Raw genomic sequence first — 19,817 nt, 5'->3', positions numbered from 1 at the left:
CTTCTTCTTGAATTGCTAATTGCTCCCCTCCCTGTCAGTGTTCTGGTACGGTTTGAAGACAGGGCCTCCGAGAGGAATTTTATCAAGAGGTACAAAGTTTTTGGGGGGCCCTTTCCCCTCTCCATTGGATCACAAATTCATATGATCATTGGATCATAATTTCTATGAATTAGGATACATAAAACTATGTAGGATTACACAAAATAAGAATGCTAGTCTTCATTCAAATATATGCAAACAACGCCTGAGATTTTAAGAAATTTCCAGCTCCCCTCCTTTGGCTCCCTGCACCTGCCCTCTCATGGGCCTTGGTGTATGTAAGATCCCAGGAAATTTTACAGGCTCCTCCTTTGGCTTCTAGTCCTCCTTTTTGATTCTGGGCCTGGGTATAATTTACCCCTTGCACTCCCTTCTCATTTGCCCTGTTTGAAGACATTTTTTGTTCTGCTTTTCTTTTCTGCTGTGATGCTTTGAGGTTTATTTTATTTTATTATTTGCTCCTACTGCTGTTTGTTTATGGATTAGTTACTTGTAATTTAATAGTGGTTTTTAGTATTTTAAACCACCTTGAACACCTTTTTTCAAAAGATCAAAAGGTGGGGTATAAATACTTCAAAATATATAAAGAAAAACAACTCTTTGGCTAGTGATGGACATGATAGACATGATAGGTTCCTTTCTGTGGTATCAACTAGTAATAATCCACTATCTGTTTTAGATTCTTAATCCATTGAACACACTCTTCAGAAAGTACTCTTGGTAACTGACCAAACAGTGGTTTGATCTCAGCCTCCTTTTTAAGTTCCATCAGGATTAAGACCAATGCAGAGCTCTTTTTAACAAATGGTGGCATCCACAAGTCAAATTAGGACAGCTTGGGGGGCAAAGAGAGGCATTCTTAGTGGTGACCTAACAAACATGGAATACTTTTCTCTGAAAGTGTCAAATGCTGAGCCTGATTATCCTTCAGAAACTTCAGAGGCGTTTTGTTAGGGTACCAAAGAGTCACTTTAAGCTTGAGGAACTTGGGCATTCAGTGATTTAAAAAAAAAAATGTGCTTAAAATAGTAAACTCCAATAATATACAATTGCTTTTGTCATGCCTCATTTTTTTTTAATGGTTGTTAGGCATAGGAGAGCATGCTGTTTGAGAAATAGAAACCCAAACCATTATATTGCTCTACCCTTTGTTTCAGCTACAAGACAGTTAGATGGGAAGGGATGAAATATAAACTATTTTAAATTGGATATGAAAGTGGACATTTTATGTGTGTTTTTAATCTATTACTGCTCTCATCCACATCTTCAGGCTGGGATAGACTATACACGTTATATAAATTTCAGATGTGTGCTTGTAAGACACTCATGCAAAAATGTGTCATAACAAATTGCTTTTCAGAAGTTTTCAATATGATTGTTTTTGGCCTGTTACTTTCCTAAGTAAGAACCGGGGGGAAGGGAGGGGGGAACAAATGGTCCACTATTCTATCTAAATAAATATTTAAACCTACAGATCTATTTTAAATTCTACAGCAGATAGTTTTAAGGTAGTAGGTACTTAAAATAATGACAAAGTATGAAATGAAAAGGCAAAAGTAGTATTGGTGTGGTTCAGTGTTGTTCAGTGTCCTCAAAACATAATGTTCCAAATCCCTCCAAGGAGATAAAATGCAAGAAACACAGACTGGGTAACCTAAACAGATTATTATTGGCCACTGCAGTTCAATTAACGATCACACCGCATTACACTGTGGGTTGAGAGCCCACTTGAAGCGGGAACTCCTCAGACAAAGGTAGAACAGCAGCATTGTAATGCTCTCATTAATGGCTTAGATAAACATAAATAATTCATGAAGTCATATTCCTAGCAGAGGTGCAAAGCAGCAGGTCATAAATTATTGCCTGAAACCTCCTTTTTTGCAGTGAAGCCTTTAATTTAAGGGAGTGAAGTGTGAAATACCTCTTTCTAGATGCAATGTCCAAAGGAATAATATGAACATGACAGTCTTCAAAATGATCTTACTCCAAACAGCATTTTAATAATGTGTGATTTGGCTGAATGCAATGAGGAGGAAAAAAAAAAAAAAGAAGGAAATCCCCCCCCCCCCAAATAATAATCTTATCTAAACTGAACTTCAAATGCCTGCAAAGCAAAATAGTGACAATAGCCTCATCAGATAAAGGAAGCAAATTTAAATAAAGTTGCATACGCACGCAATCTATAAACTTCTTGGTTTGTCCAATCAAGTCTAACTTTTTGAACAGCTATCACTTTTATAAGTTTTTAAATTAGCAAACAGTGCAACTGGAAAAGAAATAGTAGAAACAAAACAAAAAGATAAATAAATGGTCTACAATGGAGCAGTGTTCGTTTATCTCCTCCCCTCCCTGCTTATAGATTAGCACATGAATGTCAAACTTATTTCATACAGTAGGCCAAATAGCATTTGTGGTGCCCGCTGAAGGCCAAAAGTGATGTCATTAAGCAGATGATGACCAGAAACAGGCACTTTGTTCTCAAGTAGGAATTCATTAACTACAAATGAAGAAGAGAAAATGTGCAAATCTTGATTATATTTTTAAGATATAGGCAATTATCAGGCAGGTCACTCTTTCAACACCACGACTTCTGCCGAGGTGTCACTTTGCAGCTCAGCAGCTGAAGAGGTGCTTGGACAAGTGATGCACTGGAAGAAGGGGTGCTGCTGAAAGGGCTCTTCCAGTGCCTCAGCATCATCTCTCCCTCCACCACTCCTCTTAGGGCCCAATCCTATCCAATTTTCCAGTGCCAGTACAGCCATGCCAATGGGCATGTGCTGCATCCTGTGGTGGGGAGGCAGTCACATAGGCCTTCTCAAGGTAAGGTAACATTTGATCCCTTACGTCAGGGCTGCATTGCAGCTGCACCAGTGCTGGAAAGTTAGATAGGATTGGGCCTTTAGTCAGCTCCTTCCTCCCCCGTCCTTGCCTTCTTTGGCCTCCTTTAATCTCTCCCTTTCAGAACCTCAGCAGAAACAGTTGCTTGAGAACCTCTGAAATGACAGCACTGGGTTTGTGACCACTGTGATGCTGCTGGAAGGCTGTGGATATTATTCCAGTTTTTTTTTTCCTTTCTGTATGCTGCACAACCTTTAAAATGTCCTGACAGTATCTGGTTTTTCTGACATTTTTATATGCTATGAAATGTGAGTAACATTTTGACAGATTGTCCATAAGAAAGAGAGAACAGGGAGAAAGAAACTTGTATCTCAGGTGGTCAGACTCTGTGATCATCAGTGTGACTTCAATTCCCTACCCATCTCTGCCACAAGCTGAAATTCAGTAAACTGATCTTAAGGTAGCATGAAGGAATGAATTTCTGAAAAAGTCAGAATCCATCATTTCACAATTATTTGTGTCAGTTGTTGCCTTCATATGGCAAGCCTAGTGGAGAGTTCCATGAACTCTGCATTACTGCTTTGGCTAAACAGGTAGATCTTGGCTCTAGAAGTTGATGAGCAGTTTTGATTCCTCCCAATCTGCTTTGAGAAGAATCTACTGAAGCAGTAGGACTTTGTCATTCAGCAAAGGTAAAGGAAAGCACACTAATAATCCTATGGATCTCCATGTGTGATTCTTGCAACCTATATCATCAACTTCCTGGGTATATCAGTCCTTCTTCTCTCTTTCTACTGACAATGCTTGTGACTGAGAATTCATTTCAGGACTCAACATGTCACTGTTTGGCGGTTTAATGCCTTTATTGAGACCAACCAGAAAGTATTATCCTACTTTTGATTGTAGAATTTTTTCCTAATATGGTCAATCTGTGATTTTGAGAATATTGCAGTTGACTGCCTGGGAAAGGTATTTTCATAGAATTATAGAGTTGGAAGGGATCTAATAGGTCATCTAGTCCAACCCCATACTTGTAGCAAGAAATCTTCCTAGAGCATCTCCAAAAGATGCTTATCAAGCCTCTGCTTGATGGTTTGGAGTGGTGGCTGATTGCCACCAGATAACAGAACTGTACTTTTGAGTGGAGAAATGCATTCAGTTTAGCTTCAATTGATGTTTAGTCTAGTCACGTGCAACACTTTAAATTTATCTCCTTTGAAAATACAAAGTGCATTCCATTGCTGTCCTTCTTTTCTGATTTTTGTCTTGAAAGAAACCTGTGTGTTTTATGTTTATGCTAAAGATAGGAACTTTACATAATTAAACTGCAGAGGTTTCAACCATTCTGGTTCTCCTTTTGCTTGAACAGCCCAATGTATGTGATGAAATCATAGCAAAGTTCCACCCATCAGAGTCAAGTTCCAGCCTTCAGTGTCTGCAAGAAAACCCTTAAACTCCTTCTTTAGATTTCATAAGCTGAAGACTACTGGGGCTTATACAACATGCTCATTCTTCTCCCCCATGTCCTTTCCCTTATCATCTGCAAGATATAGAATACTATAGGACTTGAAATTTTGCTGTTTGATTTGTGTGAATAAAAGAATTACAGGTAGATTATCCTTTATGCAGACATCCAAAATCCAGACATTTTGTTCACGACTTTTAAAAAAACACTAGAAGGTCTTGTGCTCATTCCCACATACAGGGCGAGTACAAGCTGTAACTTCTGTTCTCTGCTCTGTAGTGTGCACCTGTACAGACATTGTTGAAAAATGTCAGAGGTCAGCTGACCTCTATGGGTAACAGTGAAGAAAGCAAGAGGAAGCATTTCTCATTATATTTATGCAATTTATTCCAAATCCCAGACAAATCTGAAATCCAGACATCTCCCCATCCCAAGCAATTCAGATAAGGAATACGCAACCTGTACCCTACTTTGGACTGTTAGTTCTTTTTTCTTTGTAGTAGAGTAATATACAGTAATTCATTTGCAAAGCATGCAACGTACAGTTAAAGTGCACTATGATTTCTTATCATTCCATCCACACTCATTGTCTCTTTCTCTATCTCTATCCCAGTCTCTATCTCTTTCTCTATCTTTCTCAATCTCTCTGGTTTGATTTTTCTTGAATTGTCTTTATTGAACTTATTCTGTGCCCTACAGGTTCTGCTTCACTCTGCTTATCAGTCACCTGCTGACTTGCACTAGCTTTTGATTTGTATCTCTCAGTCACTCTATCTCTGCATGTATGTTTGTACTTATAAAGAGTATTTACTTGCCTCATCCTCGCCTTCTCCAGGGACAGAAAAAACCAAGATAAATGCCAATATTCTCAGTACTGAATAGTCTGGTGAAGCATAATAGGGCTTATATAGTATTCTATGGACACAGATACCCTTATGCAATCTCCCATACATATGACTGTCTCTTACAATAAACACACACATTTATTATTGTTTATCTTCAAATAAAAACAGAAATGGTTCTGCCAAATTATAGTACAGAAAATTTACCTTTCCATCAGCAATAGAGAAAAGTTTCAATGTATTTGCACCATCAAAAACACCTCTAGTTTTTGTGGAAATAACGCATTCTTTTCAACAGGGTTTACACTCTTGTAGAATTTTGAGGTATCTAATGATTTTTATTAGTTTTATGAAAGTGCAAATGCTTCACCCACACATTAAGCCCAAAGTAATTTCAGCAAGGAAGCTTTGGAATAAGTTGACCTATAATGACTGTGATATTTTCTTTCAAAAATGTTAGTCAAAGCACGCTACACAAGAATTAAAGTTGACCACTGATATAGTCTCTCTCACAGCCCAATCCTAGCCACACTTTCCTGGGAGTAAGCCCCACTGACTCTAATGAGATTTACTTCTGAGTAGACATGCATAGGACTGGGCTCTCAGTCAAGTTCCCAAGCATCAGACATTTGGTAAAAATTGTTTCCTTGAAAACATGCTTTCTCACTATACTATATGTAAATATTGTTTCACAAATGTACTTCATTCTGTTTGTTCAACAGACTCTTGCTGTGACCCACTGTATATATGTTCTACTATGAATTTTGTTAAGATGTGTGAAGAGAACAATGATAGTGGTCATTATTCAAATACTAATTTTTTTGATATTGTTCACAATTATCAAACCTTCAGATCATCAGTATAACTACTCTTTTCCTGTAAAAAAAGACAAGCACAATTTCTAATAAAGTGAATTATTGCCATCAGAGCTTATTTTAAAATGAAAGTAATTTCTCTTTTATACAATGATTGTTCAAACATGCTCTAGTTGACTAATAGCTGCTCCTTAAAATCCGCCTGAAGTCCATCCATATGCATGTTATCTATTTTAACAGCCATATAGTTGAAGACAATATTTTCCTATATTAATGAATAAAGTTGGTACAGTGGTTTGAAATACATGCATGAACATGTTGTTTTCACACACTATTTTTGTAACCATATAACCAGTGCCAGGACATCATTAATGATAAACTAAGGTTGCCATCCTATATACCAGCGCTTCCCAAAGTGTGGGCCATGATCCACTGGTGAGTCAGAAGCCTAAGCACAATATGTTGCAATCTTGGCCTTCCCACTCGCTCTTGCAGCAGTTTGGCTCCAAATAGTAGCCATTCTGGAAGTCCCCTTACTTACTGGAGCGTCTGGAGGCCTGCCTTGGTCAGTCAACCTACTCCACAGGCCCCTGTAGGCCTCAGAAGCCTCCACAAGCCACTTCCAGTTTGCTTCCAAAATCCGGAAGTGATTTACAGAAACTTCTGATGGCCATCCTAAGCCTCCAGCACCACCAGAAGCACCACAACCCACCACAGAGGACAAGGTGGGTCATGTCACTGCAAAGTTTGGGAATCCATGCTATACACACTTAACCACGAGGGCAAGCCCAATAAGAACAAGATATCTGAACAATACACATATGTGAATCATCTTTCAGATAGGTAAATACAATGGTGTATGAAAAAGACTAGCTAAAGTATGTGTGTAAAGAACATGTACTGACAAACAATGGTTTATAAATGCTGTACAAAGTCTCCTCTGTCTCAATTTTCACAATTCTGAATGAAAGAAAATGAAATTAGAATGAGTGCCCTCATAATGTTGTGTACTATTATGCTGGGTATTCTAAAATGACAGATAAGGAAGCAAGCAACCTAACCCATGTCTAGACAGAAAATAAGCAAATGTTTAAAGCAATTTTAAAGAAAATTACGTTATCCAAATAGAAACACTGTAACAATCCCCTATGAGATGTTTGGGTTTCATGTCACTTATGTCCACTTATTTATTTAAATTAATTATCTAAGCCATCACTTTAAATGATATCAAACACAGACCTAACACATCCATATAATCAGAGTAAAACAGTTGTCTAATTGATTCACTTATAAGGGGATTAGATAAATTCATGAAGGACATGTCAATCAGTGGCTATCTGTCTTGATAGCTGCATGTCACCCCACTCAGGTTCAGTGTACCCAGGGTGGTGCAAGCCCCCTTAATTCCCTTTGCCAAATGCTGCCTCTGAACAGGCATGTGAATGTACCCCCCCCCATGGATGAGGAGGGAAGGTGAATCAATGGCCACACTTTTGAACTCACTTCCCTTTACATATGAAGAGCAGCATTCTCTGCTCCTACTCCTTGCAATGGGAAGTGGCACAAAGCAGGAAGTCTTCATGCCAGGTTCTTCATAAGTAAAAGGGAGGGATGCACATTGGAAGTGAATTGGAGTGCCCAGTGGAGGAGCAGCTTGGACAGAGTGGTGGACAGGTGATCTGGGGTCTTCTCTGCTGCCTCTCTAAGGGTGTCTAAGGGTGCCACACCACATGACCATTTCAGGCTCTGCAGGCACATGTGGTCTTGAGTATACTTCTGAATACCAGTCTCAGAGAAGCCATGGCGGGAGTCCATCTCCTGCTTGTGGGCTCATGACAGGCAACTGGCAGGCCACTATAAGAAACAAGCTGTGAGACTAGACTATTTTTTTGGCCTATTTCAGAAAGGTGCTTCATGTTCAGAATATACATTAAAATATACAGTCAGTTCTCATTATCCGCTAGGTTAGGTTCCTGAAAACCCTAGCGGATAGTGAATTTGCAAATAACGAATTGTTGATCCTATGGGATCAATGGGGTTAGGTATAAGGGGTCTCCTGAGGGGAAGGGATACCTTCCCTACCATCAGAAGAATCCAGCAGAGACCCCTAGGAAGCCATCAGAATGCAGCAGGAAGTGCCAAAATATCTCTGAATGCTGCAGAGACCTTTCAGAGGCTGCAGGGACTTTCAGAATGGCATCCTCAACCAGTGTAGACCTCTTAAAAATGACTGGCAGAAGCTTCTGCCAGTCATTTTAAAGGGGTCTGCGTTGGTCAGTTGCCATTCTGAAGGTCCCTACAGCCTCTGGAAGCATGGCATATCTCTGCATAGTGGATAACCAGAACAAGGTGGATAACAAGGACAGAGACATGAATAATGCGAGGTAGGTAGCAGTTCTGCCCCTCATAGATAAGCAAATAGTGATAGTGAATAGTGATAGCAGATAGTGAATTTGCATATAAAGAGAACTGACTGTAATAGCATTAGAAGCTTAAAAAGTCAGCCCAAATTTAAAAAAAAAGTATTTTAAAGAACTTCAATTTGGGATGCTGTTCAAACATAAGGTCATCATGCCACTGGTAGAAAGGAGCTAAATAACTGTGAAGCCATTCTCTTCTTGCCCTAGCTGTTCAGTGGCACACAGATTGAATCGTCCAAGTAGTAGTCTTGCCTATGTGGCAACTGCAAAGCCAGTAAATCATTTAAAAACACAGTATCTATCGTTACCTTTTGCAAAATAATGCTGTTTTTCAAAGCAGATACTTTCATCACTGAAAACACTATGGGCTTCCAGAGCAAGTGCAAGGGCCTTTTACTTATTTTTAAACCCACTGCTATGCTGTTAGGAATGCTGTCAAAATGGGCCCATCTACAAGACATCCGAAGGAGGCATGTAAAGACTCATGATTTTGCACACAGGGTAACTTAAAGAAAGACAGTCTGGATTAGAGAGATGTTGCTATGACTTGGAACATCCTCCCAGGAAGACAAGAAAGGACATTGTTGTATGATCAATGTTATTACAACAAGGTATGGAACAGTCCTGTCTGAAAAATGGCTGACTATATGAAAAATAAAAGGGTCAATTGGAGGCAGAAAGTTACAAAGAAAGGAAAAATGGGACAAAGATCTGAAAAAGAGACCAAGTTGGGAAGGGGGGGAGGGTAAATCCTGCCTGTTCAAATACTGGACACTGCAAACTAGCCTGTGGGCACAATCCTAACCAGGTCTACTCAGAAGTAAGTCCTATTGTGTTCAATGGGACTTACTCCCAGGAAAGTGAGGTTAGGATTGCAGCCTTTGTAACCTACCTCTGTAATCCAGGGTATGCTTACTCTGAAGTAAAGTCCTTTGAGTTCAGTGGGCTTTTACATACAGGAAGATGTCCTTACTGCAAATTTTTGTTATAAGATCCCCTCTTTTATAATATGCAACCATTTTACGTTGTTAAACTACAGGAGTGTCTCAGTTTGCATCAATAGCCTATACAGTATTACATTCTTTCAGATTAAAAAAAAACAGCAGAAACAATAATGTTTACAGAACTTGGAATAGTGACAACACTTCATGTGAATCATCCCAATAATCAAATGCATATCTAAAATAATAGGATTCAACTGGTAACGCAGAGAGAGTTCATGCCAAACTCTGGGGAATTTGCTGTGCTGTTGCTCCAGTTAAGATTAATGAATAGAGAACAAATAAACATATCTTACCCATGGGAGTTCCAACACCATAACCTTTGGAGTCTATCAGGCCTCCGATCTGTGTCAGGTTACAATTTCGCTGCGTGACAAACTCAATAGTAGTTGACTCCATTAGGAAGGCGTAATCAGAGGTGAGTACTCTCTGGATACCTTCTTCATTACTTTTGACAAGCACTGACTGCCTCCTGCTATTCATAAAAGCCCACATTTTTTCATACGTGGCAATTTTGGATTTCTGAAATAAAAAATGGTAATGTTAATAAGGACATTATCTCTATGGTACAATGACAAAACACTCCCATTGAAGGGAAGTTCTTTCATGAACGATGGAAGTAGCGGTTCTGGTCCATAGAATAAGGAATATGGAGCAACACTCTGCTTGAAATGATCATTCTTACTGGATTGGGTAGCACAGATCTGTATTGTAAACTTACATTTTATAAATATACAAGATAAATTCAGTTTAATTAGCATGGCTGCGGTAAAAGTTCCCTACTAGCTGTAGTTTCATGATGCTAACAGCACAATCCTATGCATGTCTACATAGAAGCAAGTTCTAATGTGTCCAATGGAGCTTACTTCCAGGAAATTGTGTCTAGGATTGCAGCCTAAAGTTCTTGCATAATAGATCCCTAACTCCTTCACAGATCTACAGTTCTCAGGATTCTTTGGTGGGGGTGGGGGGAGGAGAAGCCAAGACAGATCAATGCATAAGTAAATATGAGATTAAAGCTTTAGAACTCCAGTCTCTTCATGGGGGGGGGGGGGTGGAATTTCAGAACAAATATACAAAACAAAGGCAGAAATTGGCTGAACCATAACACGAAGAAGTTGAAAACAAGGAAGAACAGACAATGTTCATTCAAATACAAGCATAAAAGCTTTAGCATTTTAATCTTTATTCTTGTTATTGATCAGTTTTACAACCACTTTCAGCAGTCTGGTCATCATAATCACCAACAGCTAATGAATTTCTTTTTCAAAGCCAGAGATCTATTAATCCCAAATTATTTCAACATATTAGTCTAGCTCCCTGTAAGTCAGATAACATCCTCAGATCTGCATGTTTAGAACAGGTTTGCCGAATCACCCCATGGGTTGATTCCACTTATCTTGTTGTTGGTAGATATTACTGATGCATATTGAAAAGGCTTTGTGTGACAGAGCTGGAGAAGTAGGTGAGAAGCCATCATATGGTTGCTCTTACAATGTGAAACCTATGACTATGGAAATCTTCCTGACCCAGCACTGCTGTTTTATAGACTAGGAATCTTCCAGAGGGGTAGCTATTTTAGAGCCCAATCCTATCCAGCTTTCTGATGCAGCCATGCCAGTGGGCATGTGCTGCATCCTGTAGTAGGGAAGCAGTCACAGAGGCCTCCTCAAGGTAAGGGAACATTTCTTTGCAAGGTAAGGGAAACTTTCCTCAGGACTGCATTGCAGCTGCATTAGCACTGGAAAGTTGGATAGGATTGGGCCCTTAGTCTGCAGTAGCAAAAACAACAAGGAGTCTTCTGACATGATCACATTTATTGTAGCGTAAACTGTCCTGGACTACAGTCCATTGTATCGGAAGCGTGATGTTGCATAAGATTAAGCGGAATGTAGTCCATGGAGGTTTATGCTACATTAAATTTGATAGTCTTTAAGGTGTCATAAAACTCCTTGTTGTTTAGACTAAGAAAGGTAAGCCTAAAGGAGCACTATGAACTGGTAATACATTAGAAAGTGCCAAGACCAACAAAAACTATTTTTCCCTAATTTCATGCTGATAAACTCTTGCAGTTAATATGTTTATGGACAGGAAGACTGGAAGATATATATCAATACTCTACAGTTACATTGCAACATTACCTCCAGCAACCCAATGCACTTCATGACCTTTGTTGTTATCTCTAGTTTGATAACTGTCCATAAGGCCTAGTGAAAGGTTTCCCATAGACTCCAAGGGACCGATCCTATGTTGGAGCAACACCGGTGGCTGCTGTGCTGTCCCAGTAACTGCCACTGCAAAAGTGTCATAAGGCACTCCTATGCTGGCGATAAGCCTGTTGGGTCAGTACTGAGGTCAGCACCAGTTGGTGATGGGCCACAGCGCTGAGATGATGCTGCTGCAGTGTCTCCAGTGATAATTCCTTCTGCCAGCCAGTGGTGAGGCTTTTCGAAGCAGGGGGAAGGTGGGAGGGGGCAGAACTGGGTGGAGGGAAAGTGGACCAGAAGGAGGATCAGGCTCATGAGGGGGACGGAGACAGTGTTGAGCTCTGCCACTGAATCCTATGCCCCCTCCCTGGCTGCGTTTTACCTGGGCCTTCTCAGTTAGATGGCGCAGCTCTGAGGACACCCATTGCAGGTGGCTGCATTTTACCTGGGTAAGGCAGCAAATGTTCCCTTACCCCAAAAAGATTCTGGCGACTGCCCTGGCCTCATAGGATGCAACGGCAGCCATTTTGGCACCACTGGGCATCTCTGGGGCTTAGGATTGGGCTATCATCTCTATTATTTATAATATAATGTAGCAAGCCTGATTCTCAAGTTCATTTTTAAAGTCTAGAGACTTTAAAAAAATTGTCGGGCTTTCTGGAAGTTGGTAGAAGTTCTCAGGCATGTTATTTTCATTATTACTTATTATCATTCATAAAGCACTTTAAACCACCAGGTGCTGTACAAACATTTAGAATCATAGTGTCTGCCTGCAGATTAACAGTTTAATCAAAAGGTAAGATACTGTCAGGAGGAAAGGGAAGGAAATAAAGTCAAATGAGAAAAAGTCACACTGAAAAAGATGTATCAAACGGAAGTACTTAGATATAGAAGTGAATCAGATATCTGGTCAAAGTACATTGCAGAGGCAGAAAGCTACAAAGAAAAATGCATGGAACATGATATGGTGAGGACGATTTTACAGTTAGCTAGAAATTAGTATGTTAGAAGTACTAAAAGTAATAGGGAAGGGGCTATAGAGTAGATCATAGAATAGAGAAAGGGGATTTTTAAAAGTAGGTACAAGAAGCTAAAGCAAGAGGAGAGAGTGGCATAAAAGGGTAACACATAAAAGAGTAGCATCTGAACATCAAATGGAAAATATCAGATAGAAATCAGTATTTAAGATGGAAGGTTACTATATGAACTTTTGCAGAACCCAGTTCTACCATCCAGTTTTTTCCATGACTGAAAGGAGCATTTGCTGTGCACAAGAGACCTTTGTTTGAATGGATGCGGTTCCTTGTGTGAGTGAAACACTCTTTCTAGCTGTGAAAGGAGCTGTGTTCTACTAAAGGTTGAGATACACCCAGAGTAAATAGACTTAACAACAGAAGCCAGGAAGCCAACAAAATCATAATCATCTAACTGAAAAATAATAAAATGAACCAAATTTTTGCTAATGTCCATAGAAAAGAAAAGGTTGGTGAAGTGGAAAAATGATAGGACTTGCCAAGACTAAGAGCATTTTATGAATTGAAAACTAAAATTCTGAATTTCAAAAGAAGAAACAACCAATGTTGTGAAGAACAAGGGATGTTGGAAAACGTAAAAGGAGAAGAAGGAAAAAAAGAAGCTCAGTTTTGGTGGTGGTAGGTCTATCGAAATTGATACTGAGACACAGTAAAGAAAGCAGCAGACACTTTATCAGAAAAAGAACATGAAAGTTCAGGTAAACAACAATGGAGTTATTTCTTTTAGAACTAATAATAGAAAACTTGAAGTAGTGGTAAGAAGGATCTGTTTGAGAACATGATAGAACAGCACCCAAAGAACCAAGTAAAGTAAGAAGGAAAAAGAGATACTGAATAGAAATGGATGAGATCCATAGACGGTATCAGGTTCACTGCCTGATATCTCCAGGCAAGACTGGGAAAACTTCTCTCTAAAACCCTAGAGAGCAGTCAGACAGTACTGATGAACCAGTGGTCTGACTCACTAAAAAGCAGCATCATCTGCTTAACTACACAGAAAAAAAATAAATATCAATAGCTGAAGAAGGATCAAGTAGTAGTTAAGAAAAACAGAAAAAAGACCTTTAGAATTTAGCTATAGGAAAAACTGGAATTATAGATTACAGCAGCCTCAACTTAAATCAATACGAAATGGTACATACAGTATATCTTTTATTCGTTTCAGAATGAAAACACATGAAATGGAAGAACCACCTAATAGCATATATAATAACAGTAGTGTGAAGAATAACAGCACATTGAAGCTACTTAATAAAGACAACACATAGACCACTTCTGAAAGTTATCTCTTATAGGGACATGTGCAGAAGATAGAGTCACAAAATGAAAAAATGGTAGTGATGTCAGATGGTGATGGTACCATGTTACAAAGAAACATGAACATCAAACCTGAGGAAAAGCTTTACTGTTAACCCCAGTCAGTGAACGTACCACTGAAACAATGCATAAGATTAGGCTGAGCAACCTCTTCAGGAAGTCTCTTGTGCACTAAGATTAACTTTAGACATAACTACATCTCCAGCTCTGGGACAAGAACTGAGCAAGATTGACACTGCAGACCTTTCTGACTTGACCGGCATCTGCAGCTTCTTCCCCAAAGGAGGATTAGTGGTATATGTGAGATAAAAAAGAAGAACATTTATTCTGAATAAGGATAACTTAGTATCCATGCTGAGATACAACTCAAGGTTCATTTCAATTTGCCTGGAGACTTCTGCAAATCTATCATTCAAACATTTCCAGGACCCAGAGGTAATAAAAATAGAATTCTATATCAATCTGCAAGAATTCACTGAGAGGGTGCCAAGGTATGATATACTATTGATTGCAGGGGCATTTCAATGAGAAAGTGGAGAGAAAGCACAGAATATAAGGAATGGGGATTACATACAAACAAGGGCTTATTGTTCGAGCTCTAGTATAGAAGCAAACTTTGTTGGCATTCATTTTATGTGAATATGACCATTTAAGAAAATACTCTTGAGCACCAGGAGTCAAAACGATTCCATCATGCAGAATAGATAAAAAGCACATGTTTTCAAATAATCAGAATGCTCCATAACACACATCTGCATCTAATTCTCCCCCCCCCCCTGTTAAATTTCTATCTTGAGTGCATGGGGTTTTTGTCCCCAATGAACAATATTCAAAGCACTGAAACCTGGAAAAGGCAGTAGATTGACTGGAACATTTATAGCACAGTGAACAAAAGAAGAGGCTGAATGGTGTGGCAGCCAAAACAACAAGAAAGATGCACAACCTTCAGTACACAATACCCACTGTTCTCTATTGAAAATCTCAGCTGGTACCACAGATGACTCACTCATCTCGAGAGCATCACAGAACACACACCTTTGAGACTGGCACCATGGAAGAGAAGGGTCTAGAACAATTCATAGTTCAAGTATTCAACAACTCATAGTTCAAGTATTCCAAACAAATAAGAACATAATACAATGAACAAAAGGAATTGCATAAAAATAAAAAGCCACCAATAACTATAAGCAATTACCCCATATACGAGCAAACAGTTTACCAAAAGACAAGCATAAGTAAATGTGGCAGGCATAAGGAGAAAAAAATGACAAGGAAGATGCTTGTTAAGCCTTGTCCTAGGAAAAGCAGAGGCTTCCTGGTAAGCAGCTCTTAAGAGGGGAAAGGATGGCACAAGTGGCACAAGATGGCACAAGTGGCAAGATGGCACAAGATGGCAAAGTGGCACAAGTGGCACAAGGATGGCACAAGTGGCAAGATGGCACAAGATGGCAAAGTGGCACAAAGGTGGGGATGCTACCTGTTCTTCTCACCAGAGAGTCAGTACGGAGAGAGAGGTAGAAGTTGATAGAAGTGATCTTGGAGACCACTTCAACCAACTTCTACCCCCCCCCCCATACACTCCTGCTTACATCTTTGTTCACATTTCCTCACTCTTGGAGAAGGGACTCATTTTAAAGAGAGTGCTCCAATAGCGAAATTCCAAAGGAGGGGACATTAAACTCAAACCAGATGACTTTTAACTAGATGATGGTGGAAATTCCTTTGCTCTATCCCTGCATGAGATAGGAGTAGGCAAATGGAATCACTCCATTGGCTGCATCATGGAAAGGGGGTAGACCTAAGGCAGCTTTTAGCTTCACTTCTGTGTGACTGGAACAGCATCTGATGAACAATCTGATACTAGCTGGTTGTCTTGTAGGGCCAGGTAGGAATTTTTTGCTGTTCTTTTGATTAGCTTGTGGTGAGTATTTTTTTTTTTTTTTTGGGTGGGGGGCATACTCCAGACTGTTGCTAAGATGTGGTGGCTTCTTTAACCCCGGGACAGTCACAACTGACAGGGATTCTACAGGACAAGCTGTAAGAATAGGGAATTTTGGTGGGCACCCTGAGGTAAGCAAGAGCCAGTGGGGGAGCCAGTACCAATATCCAGAGGCTGCCCACCTTGGAGATGCTTGCTCAGGCTTGCACTGTAAAATCAAGGGGAGGAGGTGCCCAAAAGGGGAATAGGTATTTGCTGTCTATTCTTGGTTAGATGACTCCATTAAGGGGAAGGAATTTTGAAGCAGTTTCTGCTGCAAGTTTATTCAAGTGTTGGGCAGGAGGTCTGATCTAGAGGGTAGAGCCTCCATTTGCCCAAAGGTAACGTCAGAAGGTCACCAGTTCGAGGACACTGGCAGCTCCCTGAACGGCGAGACCTTGAGGCAGCTGACAAGCCTAGCTGAGTTATTCCATCTGCTCTGAGTAAAGAAGCATCTTGGCTGCCCTCCATGTGAGAGGTGAAGGAGCTGCTTGTCAGCTTGCGTGGGAGCACTGGAGGCCAGAAGTGAGATCAGACCAGGAAGGTCCATCTGAAATGTTGTGTGGTTCTTGAAAGTGAGAACCGTCTATGATTGTAAAAATCCCCTTGAGGGATTTAGAAACGCCTACCTATGTAAACCACCTTGAATAAAGTCAGAGGTGTAATCCAGAAAGGCGGTATATAAATACCTAGTTATTATTTATTATTATTATTATTATTATTATTATTATTATTATTATTATTATTTCAAGACAATGTGGTCTGATTTATATTCCAAGTAACTTGTCATGTGTTTACTGAGGAGTACAGGCTCCTGGTAGAAGATATAGCGCAAGGCAAACCAGCAGCACTTCCTGTTTCAGGATAATACTGCCACTATTGTAGTACATTTCTACCCACAAAAATCAAGAACTTCCAAGGGTCTGCACAAAAAACCCTGAGTAGGAGGAGGCAAAAAAAAAAAAAGTTAGAGCTAAAAAAATGCCAGAGCTAAAATGCTCTGCCCAGTACTAAGTCAGCTATTATGATACAGCAGAAAATAATAATGAGTATGCTTTGCAGACACATCTTCTGGATGATAAATGGTGGTGCTGGTGATAAAATGATACCCCTTATCGTGAATGAATTTTAGAACATGAAGCATTCTCGCTTCCTCTGTATTGAGGGAATCTATGGATTGGGTAGTCATCATCTTCCTGACTCCATCCCATTAATTGTACCAACAGTGTGACTGCAAGCCATGAGTACCAAACTATCCTAGCAAAACTGTGTCAAGTGGGCTTGTTGATAAATTGCACAGAATGATGCAAGAGATAGTCCGTGACACCAAAGTAAGAAGTAAGACATTACAAAATTTACACATAGCTTTGGGATGTTATGATTTTGAGACTGATACTGATGCAGGCAGACACTAGAATTTACATTGTATTTCCATTCTCATTGTATTACTGCAAGGATAGCTGATGAATTGATCTACAGACTCCTTTGATGAAGTGTGCTGTTTTATTTTGCCTCCGATCTGGCCTAACTGGGAATAATCTGCTATCACATGAAATGATATCTGGAAGGGAAAACTTTCAGTGGCATAATTCATTAAGTTTATTTTGCTGTTGTAATTCAGGACATAATGCAGTGTTGGAGAGGGAGATACTTATGATTTGTGACATTTTATGTGGAAGAGAGGAGACAGTAATGAGTCTGAAACCCTGAAGCCCATCCTGACTAGCAAGACAATTATACATTGAGAAAATCAAAGAGTTCATCTACCTACTGCTTCAAGATGGAAGATATCACAATGACATCCAAAGGAAAGACTGTTTTATTGCTTATTCAGCAGTCATAAATTAAAGATCACTGGGAGATAACTATGCGCCAGAGATCATGAATGTAAACATAATGAAAGCATTGAGTTATCTCTTCTCTGGGAAGGCAGGAGATGGAAGGTAACATCTTAAAACATGTCTTATTTCTATCAACCTAAAGGCTAGAGTCACAGACTCAAAACATATATCATGGCAAAGTTTAGTGACTGCTGTAGGATCCTATTCAACTATAGGACAGTAGATTTAAAGAAAATTATTTCACATGATGACCAATATTAATCAAATAGTATATAGTGGAACCCTGTTATCCATTGATCTGGCATTTGATTTATTGTGATTTGATTTACTGTGGATGTCAGTGGATATGAGGGTCCCAGTGTAAATGTGTTTAAAAACAAAAATAAGCACCAAAACCAGTGTTCCTATCTTGGTGTGGTGAAACTGTGCCATTTCCAAGGCTCTCAGAACTAAAAATAGCTCTAAAGCCCCACAGAGGTTCCTCTCTCTTATCAGCATTGCTCCAGAATGCATCAGTATAGGTGTTATACCATATTCAGCCACTACATGGGGCTGAATGTAATGGAATAATTTCATTCCATTAAACTGAGTTCCATCTACTGGCTGATTATGGTATAGCTTTATAACAAAGCATTCTGCAGGGATGGGAACTCGAGTCAGGTTACTTGGACTCGAGTCACTAAAATCAGTGTTTTTCGCTGACTCAGAGACTCATGAGTCGTGCACATGGAAGATTCAGCAAGACAGTTGAGTCTAGGACCCTCCTGGCTTGTGACTCGCATTCCACTCTGACAACTTGAGTTGCACGCTGATGGCTACTGCTTGCTCCACCTCCCTCTCACACGAAAAGCCTCTTGCGTTCATCCAGAAAGTTGTTTTTTGCATGTGCGAGCTTCAGCTCCAGTTGCTAGCAGAGTATGCTATTCAGAGATAGACTGGTGGGGTGGAGCAAAAGGGTTAACTTTTTTTGGTTTGCGCTCCAAAAAAATTGGCTGGTTTTCAGATGCAGCACCTGTTGCAGTTTTTGCAAAATGTATCCATTTGAGCTGGACGCTGTACAACCCAGACAGCGAAGTGCCTGCAGCAGCCTTTTCTACATCTACTGGATGAAGGATGAGTCTCCAGGAGATGGGAGGACAAGTGGGGGAAAGAGAGGCAGCAGGGAGAAAGAAAGGCAGCAGGAGGTGGGGACAGAAGGAGAGTGAATTACATCACCTACACATTTCTCCAAGTCTCTATTGGCAGAGTTTTCTTCTCGTGCTCCTGCTGTTTTTTCAGCTGCATTTTCTGTTGCAGAAGGAAGGGGGGGGTGCATTCTGCACTGCTGCCTGACAGGTGGGATGGTGGTGGGGACAGCGGGGGAATGTTTAAAGGAAATGCTGAGATGTGCCTACAGCCTGGCATAGCCCTGTTTTCCTCCACACCGCCACAGCAACCTTTTTTCTCACTTGCTCAGTTTCCACTGCCCTACACCCTCCTGCCTGGCCAAGACGGGATGCACCCTTGCTCCCTGCCATGGCCATGAAGTGAAGGGTGGCTTTTTTTGTCACAGCCTGGGTGGAATCTCATGGGGTAGGGAAGGGGAGGGGTTAGTGCGTTCCTCACTGCTGCTGGAAATTGGGATGGGTGGGGACATTAGGGGTGAGTAGAAAGGGAACCCCAAAGCATGCACACAGCTTGGCAGTAGCCTCGTTTCCCTCCGTAGAGACACAGTAGGCTTTTTAAAGGGGTGACTCGACTCAAGTCCTATTGAGTCACGAAAGGGTGACTTGGCAACTCGGAAAGTGTCCCTGTTGTGACTCGTTTTCGAGTTGAGTCAGAGGGGGTGATGACTCGTGACCCAACTTGAATCGTGCTGCATTGGACATTCCCATCCCTGGCATTGTAGGACAATGCTGGGAAGAGAAAGAAATCTCTGAATGATCCATAAGTGACAATTTAGAGCTATTTTAGCCCAGAGAGCCTAGGAAACAGTGCAGTTTTGCTACACCAAAGTGGGAACACTGGTTTTGGCCTTTTT

The 19,817-nt window shown here is 40.3% G+C and overlaps 1 protein-coding gene across 2 annotated transcripts in view; it reads right to left on the bottom strand.

The window, feature by feature from the left end:
* The window catches only part of GRIK2 (glutamate ionotropic receptor kainate type subunit 2), a 326,420-nt gene that overhangs the window by 40,479 nt on the left and 266,124 nt on the right, over positions 1-19,817 (bottom strand). For both annotated transcript variants that reach the window (XM_066612979.1, XM_066612971.1), the window contains exon 13: positions 9,717-9,942. In XM_066612979.1, the coding sequence (XP_066469076.1) occupies positions 9,717-9,942 (226 nt within the window). The remainder of the gene's footprint in view (positions 1-9,716; positions 9,943-19,817) is intronic.

Source organism: Tiliqua scincoides, chromosome 1 (assembly GCF_035046505.1).
Source record: "Tiliqua scincoides isolate rTilSci1 chromosome 1, rTilSci1.hap2, whole genome shotgun sequence".
Taxonomy (NCBI): Eukaryota; Metazoa; Chordata; class Lepidosauria; order Squamata; family Scincidae; genus Tiliqua; species Tiliqua scincoides.
Note: the sequence above shows the minus strand (reverse complement) of the source record. Positions and strands in the feature narration are given on the sequence as shown.